This window comes from Cebus imitator, unplaced genomic scaffold (genome assembly GCF_001604975.1).
Source record: "Cebus imitator isolate Cc_AM_T3 unplaced genomic scaffold, Cebus_imitator-1.0 Scaffold231, whole genome shotgun sequence".
Taxonomy (NCBI): domain Eukaryota; kingdom Metazoa; phylum Chordata; class Mammalia; order Primates; family Cebidae; genus Cebus; species Cebus imitator.
In genome coordinates, this window is record NW_016107546.1 from 5246555 (window position 1) to 5255603 (window position 9049).

General features: G+C 48.0%; 1 protein-coding gene across 1 annotated transcript in view; it reads left to right on the top strand.

Moving 5' to 3' along the window:
• The window catches only part of LOC119466813, a 56187-nt gene extending 53745 nt beyond the window's left edge, over nt 1-2442 (top strand). The window contains exon 6 of the mRNA XM_037727475.1: nt 2127-2442. Within this exon, the coding sequence (XP_037583403.1) occupies nt 2127-2417 (291 nt within the window). The 3' untranslated portion in view covers nt 2418-2442. The remainder of the gene's footprint in view (nt 1-2126) is intronic.
• The last annotated feature ends 6607 nt before the right edge of the window (nt 2443-9049 follow it).

Here is a 9049-nt window from a genome sequence, read left to right on the forward strand (position 1 = left end):
AAAAAAAAAAAAAAAAGAAAAGAAAAAAAAATCATAAGTATAAGGAGAGACAGGCACATTCACACACGGTCAACTTAAGTGAGAACTGGTGTCAATATCTGTGCAGGACAATTAGACAATCCCTACCCATAATAAAAAAGCACATGCCCTTGACATAGCAATCTCATTTTAGATCTTGCAGGTATAATTTCACAAGAATGTGCAACATTGCTCATAATAGGAGAAGTCTGAGAACAACTTAAATGGTCATCAGTGGGTGGCAGGTTAAATAGATTATGGCAAATCCACATGGGGATTCTACACAGCCATGAAAAAGAACAAGACTGTTCTAAATGTACTGATATAGACTGGACTGCAAACCATGGTGCTAAGTGAAAAGAACAAGTAACACTGTGCTATCATACACACACAAAAAAATAGAAGCTATGTACACACCTATACTATGTATACATAAAATTTCTTTAAAAAGCTGTCTGGGGTTTGGTGAACACATAGCAGTCTCGAACACAAATTTTATAAAGCTGAAGCAAGGCACTGGGTACAGATAATGATATGAATAGTTCAAGCGGGGAGTCTTAAAAGAACCAAAACCAGATGAAACTGATTATCTCTCACAATACCCAGCTAGAAAGACTGGGCCAGGATTTTCAAGTAAGTTTGTTGCAATCAGGGCCCAGTAATTTTATTATCAGGGTATCACTGATTACTGATCCCAGGAGGCCACCTGAGATAGCGTGATTACCCTGCAGTAGCTGAGGCCCCACCAAGAATGCAGCAGGTGCCCAGGCTTCCTGCTGTGGGGACTAGTGCTTAACTGGTAGCTGATTGGTTCAGGAGGTGGCAGGCTGGTTCCCAAAAAGCTGATGTCAAGGGTTTTATTCGTATGGGATCTGTGTGGATTCACATGAGCCCTTGGCCTCATGGGATTCTGGGCAGGGGAGCTGTTTGAGGTGGATGGTTAGAACAGATCTTGGTGCTGTTGCCTTCTCTGTGCCTAGACTTCCATCCCAGCTCTGCAGTCATCCACTTACTCAAGGAGGGTGAGTATTGAGTCTGTCTACCTGATACCAAACCAGGCGCGTTCTGCCTGCATGCAGTAAGCCAATCACTGTGACAGTGGGCTTTGCAAAAGAGAAAGGGTTTATCCGTAAGGAGGCAGGAGAACAGGTTTCAAATCCACATCCCCAAAAGTTGGGTTACAGATATGTATGGCTTAAAGAAGCAGGGTGATCTGAGGTGTGGGGAAAGGTGACTGAGGTGAGGGAAAGTGAGGTAATTGGCGATCTGCACATGCATAGTCAAGCTTCATGGCTCTTCATTGCTCTTCACAGGCTGCATGTTCAGAAATTGATGATGTTAGCATGATCTGAGAGGGCAGTTTTTGGCCCTGTGATTTCAAAAAGTCACCTCTCAGGCATTCATGCAGGCCTAGTTGAAAGGCTGGTGATCTCAACTGGTTTAAATGGGACAGGACTTGCCCCTAGTTCCTAAAAAATAAGTTTAAGCAACTATTATTATAGTGATTCACTGTCAGAGATGTTATCTGTGAGGAAGCTAGAGACAGTTTAGGTAGAGGCTTTTGGTTCTGTGACTTTCAGCTACATAGGTTAAAAAGTTGACAAGAAGCAAGTGATTAGAAGCATGCAAGGCAGGTTAAATTTGATGGGCTTAATCAGATTAGCCTTTGGTTTCATGCCCAAAGCCATTCATTCACTCAACACTCCCATGGCTTGCCATGAGCTGGGACTAGGAGAAGTGGGAGATGCTCTTGCTTCCTGGACTTGACAGTCTAATGGGAGAGAGACAGATACACAAGCAGACACATAACATGTGGGCAATTCCTGCCATGCTAGAGGGAAAACACGGCACAGCACAGGAACTCCAAGAAGCTCAGGAATGTGATTGTCTGAGGGACCTCATTTGATGGTTTATAGGGAAACCATCTGTCCAGGACGGTAGGGAAGCTTTTTTAGGAAAGGCTGTTTAATATAAGAATAAAGGGTCCTGGATGTTAGAATTAAGATCCCCATAAGCAGAAAACTCCTTAGGTGCCTCAACATCTGGGAAACATGGCAGATGCCCTGCTCCTAATTTCTCATCAGGTTTCTCTTTCTCGTTATCCAAAGCTGTCCCTTAACTTCCTCAAAAGACAACATCAGTCCTGGCTGCCCTCCAGCAGAGCCATCCCAAGGCATTATCTAGGCATCAGGGTCTTCACCAGGGCAACACAGAACATCTCCGCAGAATACCTGGTGGCTGCAGCGGCTGATATGGGATGTGTGCCTGCTTTCCATCAGATTGCCAAAGCAGAGCCCCTGGAGGCTTTGACCCATGCCCCTGAGGCTCCCTTTCACGAGGAAGAAATTCTTTGGAAAGCCAACACCACTATTGGAGAGAAAGTGGAGGGTGTGTTTTAGAAGTACTGTCTTTACTTTGGGAAGCTGAGGTCAACAGATCGAAACCATCCTGGCCAACATGGTAAAACCCCATCTCTACTAAAAATACAAAAATTAGCCAGGCATGATGATGCGCGCCTGTAGTCCCAGCTACTTGGGAGGCTGAGGCAGGAGAATCTCTTGTATCTAGGAGGCAGAGGTTGCATTAAGCCGAGATCACACCATTGCACTCCAGCCTAGTGACAGAGCAAGATTCCATCTCAGAAAAAAAAGTAGCTCACAGCTGTATAGAGTGAGCCTAAGTGCTGGGTCCCTGTGATTAGGAAGAGAAGGGAAACTTAGCCACCAGGATGTGAGAGCTCCATGGAAGGCAGTAGCCCAGAATAAAACAGGTATCAGCACAGAAAACCCACCATCACCCAGAAAAGGGAAGAAATATGCCACAACCGTCACTGTCCCTGCGAATGACTTCTTTGCACACCTCCATCCCATCTCCTGGCTCAATCTCCCATTCTCTCATAGCTGGGGAGGTCTCCATTGTAATTTGTGTTGAGAAGTTAACCTGCAGGCTATTCTGAGGATCCCAGTTCCCTTTCACTGCCACCTGCATCTGCATCCTTTGCTTTGCAGTAGGAGTTGAGAGAGGTGGGAAGAAGTTGTAGCCATAGGCTACATTTAAACATGCCATTGCACTCCAGCCTGGGTAACAAGAGTGAAACTCCGTCTCAAAACAAACAAACAAACGAACAAACAAACAAACAAAAAACAAAAAACATGCACAGAGTTCAGAGGGGAAAAAAAAAAACCCAAACCAAAACAATAAAACCTTCATCAATCATTAAAGAAATGAAAATGAACCTTTTGGGGTTATCTATTTTTATCTACTAAGTCAAGAAAAGCTAATTTCATTCCTGGCAAGTTCACAATAAAAAAAATATATACGCACCCTTGGTGGTATTTTAAGTAGTTAAAAGCTTTTCGGAAAGTACTCTGGAATACATCAAGTCTTGAAAATGATCATACCAGCGGATCCAATCATCTTGCTCATGGAAATTCATCCAAAGGAAATAATTAAGTGGAAAAAACAACCCATCTACACTTGTTGCACCCAAATGCCCAGCAATAAAGGAATGACAAAAGAAATCCCAGCGCATTCTCTGAACCGAACAGAAATGGAGCATTTGGAACTAGAATTTCGCAGACTGAATGGAAAATGGAAGTGGCTTTAAATAATGTTTAGTGGAAACATTGGATGTCCAGTCGAAACTTGGTAAGATACACATTCCAATGGTCAGAATTGGAAAATGTCAACAAATGAAAATCATGGGGTTAACAAAGAGGTGTTGTTGGTTGTAGAAAGCATTTTCAAAAATTAATGATACAAAATTATTTTTCAAAAAAAGTAGAAGATTTAAAATCATGCATTTCAGGAAGTATGGCCCATGGTGTCTCTTGGGAAAAGTGGAAGACCTGGCATATTGCCCAAAGGGAACTCTCTAGCTTAAGATTACACTGATGAGGATTGGGAAAAACTCAGGCACTTTCAGGCATGCTTAGTAACAGGGGTGTCTTTTTATGCAGAAAGAAGGTGTTCTGTGGCCCACCCTTTACTTGGATCCTCAGATCAGAATTCTCATCAGGCAGAAGTAACCAGGGGAGGAAACAGCATTTCTTCAAAGCTGAGGAGAGCTTTTTGGAGGGGAAAATAAAAAATCCTAGGAACTCCTTGCATGACTGGTGGTTTGAACAATGGCTTTGCACCCCAAGACCAGCCTGGCCTCGTGGTTGTAAATCTGGGGGCTGCTGACAAACGGTTTCCCACCTTGGGACTTGAGTCTGCAGTTCAAGAGTCACGTGGGCCTGCCAGAGCCGCAGGGCTTGGCCCCTGTGCTAAGCACAGGCTTCTAGAAGAAGCCTTACGGGAAAGGAAACTCTCGGGTTTCACTTGAAGGAGGGTGTGTGTGGAGGGGGCAGGGCGGGAGCGGGAGGGAAATAATGGTTCCTTTCAATGCAGACAGATGTAGTCTGGCTCAGAGTCAGCCTGGTCTCAAAAAAAAAGCCCAAGTGGTCCAGTAACATTTAAAAATCTGCACACATTCGAAGTTGTATTTTAAATACTGCACAAGGACGGATAATAAATGTGATGGCTTTTCCATCCCCTGCATGTGGAGTGCCGGTCAACTCCTGAAGCACTCGGCATACTGGCACAGGGAGACACACGTGCATGCCCATGGTGGGTGTGTGTAAACGCTACCTACAAACACGAGCGCACACCCACATATGCCACTGTGGCACACATACTTCCATTCTCGCCTCGGAAAGCTCCCAGCCTGCAGTTGATCTAAGTTTGGCATGGGCTGAAGGCTGCACTTAGAACAGCTGCTTGGACTGTTTCTGAGCAAGGTGACAGGCACAGTGTCTATGACAACAAATTCCTTTTTTATTGTGTTGGTAAATGAAGGTATCAATCTTAGAAAACTTGCTGCAGGGTGACCCAGCCCTGATTCACTCCCTCAGGCGCTAGGACAGAATCATTCTGCTCACAAGCTTCCTGTGTCTGAGTATTCACTCCACGATGGAGAAAATGACATGAGAAATAGGAGTCACGGGGTTTCCAAGACCCAGGGAAGGGCTTGCCCGTGGGCGCTCCCATCCTCACGGTCCTTTCCTCTATGCTGTGGTGTATTCAGGTGTTCCTCACTCAGGACAGTCTAGAGCAGCAGGTCTGGGCCAGGGAAGGCCCTGGGGTGTCTCTCTGGGGAGCCAGCTAGACCCAGGTTGGAGGGAAGGCTGTAAATCAGGCGGAGTCACATCAGCGTCTTGAGGACTGCAAACGCCTTATGAAACTGTTGCCTAATGCAGACAGTGCGAGTCCTGGGCAGGCATGGCTCTGCTGCCTGAGGGTAACCTGAAGGGTTGAACTAGGGTGGACAGGAATGGTGCAAGGAAAGTGTCCCGCACATCAGCTTTATCCCCTTACCAGCCTGCCAGGAAGAGTGAACAGATAGGGCGGGGCTGGGGGCCAGAGGATCACTGAAGGGCCCACAGGTGGGACTGGCTCAATGGCTGTCCGCAGGCCAGCGGGGTCTGGGCGGGTGCCCACAGCTGCTGGAGAGCAAGTCCTGGAGTCACGTAGGAGCCCAGAAAGCAGTGCAGGGCTGGTTTATTTATGCGATCCCCAGGTATTCTCCTGGGAGAGTGGGATGTTCTATCCGGAACAACAAGGAGCTGCGGAGCCCTGTGCCTTTCATGACTTTGGGAAGGTCACGGTGCCCTTGCCCCCGACTGTGTCCTTTTCTAAGAAGCATGCTCTGTGCCGGCTCTCTGACTCCTCCTGCTGGGACTCTCTTCCTCTCTGTTTTGGCTTCGTATGTGCTAAATGGGGCATGTTATGCCAGGTCAGTTCTCAGAAAGCTGGCACTCCAAGGGCTCTGAGGGATCATCTTGTCCAACCCTTTCATTTTACCAATGAGGAACCTGCCACTTAGAGAAGGTACAGGGCTCCCTAAAGTGACCAGGGGCCAGCAAGCTGGGCCAGGGAGCCAGAGGTCCCCAAGAGATGCTTGTGATTTCTGCGGCTTCTCACCGCCAGTCTTGGAGTCTGGGCTGTCCTGAAGATTGAGGAGCTGGAGGAAGCACTCTACAGTGCGTGATTATTAAACGAAGTGTGGGAACACTCGCCTTGTGTTGCAACAGTAAGAGGGATACGCTGGAGGGGAACGGGAAGGGGGCAAGCTGCCTGCTCGCTGCCCACGCACTGGGTTCTCTCCACAACCATCACCCCCGGCAGTTCAGGCAGGCCTAGGAAGGGGCCTGTACAAGTCACTGATGTTCTCTTCTGGGGAGGGAGCTAGAAAGAGCCCTGGTGCCAGAGATCCGAAAGGCAGCAGGGCCCGGGCAGCACTGACAGTCACCCCTCCCTGTCTTTGCCCATGTGTTTCTCTGAAATTGGAGCAGCATGGGAATTGGTTACCTTTAATTTTTTTTAATTGTTATTTTATTTTTATTGTTTTTTTATTTATTAACATAAAATTTACCATCTTAACTTTATTTATTTATTTATTTATTTATTGAGATGGAGTCTTGGGCCAGGCATGGTGGCTCACGCCTGTAATCTCAGCACTTTGGGAGGCCAAGGCAGGTGGATCACCTGAGGTCAAGAGTTTGAGACCAGCCTGGCCAACATGGTGAAACCCTGTCTCTACTAAAAATAGCCAGGCATGGTGGTGCATGCCTTAATCCCAGCTGCTCGGGAGGCTGACGCAGGAGAATTGCTTAAACCTGGGAGGCGGAGGTTGCAGTGAGCCAAGATGGCACCACGGCACTCCAGCCTGGACCACAGAGCGAGACTCCATCTCATCTCTCTCTCTCTCTTTTTTTGAGATAGAGTCTCGATGGAGTGCCATGGTGCCATCTCGGCTCATTGCAACCTCTGCCTCCCAGGTTCAAGGATTCTTCTGCCTCAGCCTCCCCAGTAGCTAGGATTACAGGTGCGTGCCACCACGCCTAGCTAATTTTTGTATTTTCAGTAGAGACGAGGTTTCACCATGTTGGCCTGGCTGGTCTCGAACTCCTGACCTCATGTGATCCCCCCTTTCGGCCTCCCACAGTGCTGGGATTACAGGCATGAACCACGTGCCTGGCCCATAACCATTTTTAAGTGTGCAGTTCAGTGTGGCATTAATTATATTCACAATGGTGTACAACCATCACCACCATCCATATTCAGAACTTTTCATCTTGCAAAACTGAAACTCTGTCCGCAGTAAACACTAGCTCCCCATGCCCCCTTTCTGCAGTCCCTGTCACCACTCTTCTACCTCATGTCTCCACGAGTCTGACTACTGTAGTGCAACGGACTGAATGTTCATGCCCCACCTCCTTCTCCACAAAGTCATATGTTGACATCCTGACCCCCAAAGTGATGGTCTTAGGAGGTGGGGCGTTTGGGAGACGATACAATTAGGTAATAGGGGCAGAGCCCCTCTTATAAAAGAGAGCCGGAGGGATCGTCGGCCCCTCCCACCGTGAAAAGACGGCAGGAACCAGGAAGAGGACCTGTGCCGGGCACCACATCTGCCGCTCCCTTGATCTCATACTTCTCAGCAACCGGAAGAATGACAATTGAATTTCTGTCATTTATAAGCTACAGTCTATGGTATTTTTCTATGGCAGCCTGTAACAGAATGATAGGTAGCTGGGTGGTCAGTGCTGAGTCACGCAGTAGTTGTGCTCGGGTGACTGGCCGATTTCACTGAGCCTTTTGCCCTCTCGGTTCACCCAGGCCGTGGCACGTGTTTTGCTTCCTCCCTCCCCCACCCCAGCACTCAGCCCGCGGTTTCGGCCATCTGGGAGCAAGCCGGCTTGCTGGGAGCGGGTGCTGGGCACTGGTGCCCTCTAGCGTTGCTGGAGTTAGGGCTGTCCCGGCACAGGCTGGATTTCTGGAGCGCTGGCCGTGCACTCGCTCCTCTGGGGCTGGTCCGCGCCAGACGCCTCATCGTATTCCCGCTTCCCTGTATTCACACAGGAGGGAGACCGAGACTCAGGGCGTGTGCAGGGAGACGGCTCCTGACGGTGGGGATTTTCACACGCTTCTGCGAGACTTAGAACGTTGTCTGGCTTTAAGCAGTCTTTCTGGGTTTTTCGTAAGTTAACATTTAGTATTTTGGAGAAAATGGGTTTATACAGCTGACATAATGTCCGACCTTGATCATGTGTGTCTGTTGGACTTTCCCGTGTACTCTATGGCCACCAGGACACTACTTCAGGGCAGCACCGAGTGTCTGGATGCAGAGGGGCCTGTGTGCAAAAGAGTGGTTCATGTGCATTCCAGGTGAGCGACCAGGACCAACCGTCCAGAATATTCCTTTTCCTTGTTCACACTAGACACCCCTGGAGATGCCCAGGAGCAACGCGGTGAAACTTCATCAGGGAAATGGGCCTGGGGTGGGAGTGGGGAGGATGAGAGACTCCGGATTGCAGTGACTGTTTGCCCACCTGCATCCCGTGCTGGCCAGCCTGGGGGTGCAATGCAGCGCTGACGCTGAGAATACGTGCAGACGCTGAGAATACGTGCAGACGCTGAGAACACCTCTTCTTGCAAGGGGAGTGGAAACCAAGCATGAGGTACACTCAGTGTCCTGGAGACTTTTCCAGCCCTGAGGACACAGCAGGCAGGGAGGGAAGGCACCTCTGCCAGCCAAGCCCTACTCCAGTCAGGACGTTTAAATATATATAATAATATATATATATAAATATAATATATATTTATATTTACATATTATGCATATACACACACAAGTATGTTATTTGTGTGGTAAAATATATACCATAAACATCACTCTATTAACCATTTTTAGGTATGCAGTGCAGTACATTTGTGTCAGGGCCGTCTCCTCTTCCCAAACAGAAACTCCGCCCATTAAACCCCAACTTGCCATCTTCCCTTCTCCAGCCCCTGGCAAGCTCTATTCTACTTTCTGCTTCTGTAGATGTGACCACTCTAGGAACCTGGAGTGGACTGATACAGTATCTGTCCTCTTGTATCTGGTTTATTCCACTTTGCATCGCATCCTCATGGTTCATTCATGCTATAGCATGTGACCGAATTCCCTTCCTTTTTTATTTTAGAGATGGGGTCTTGCTATGTTGCC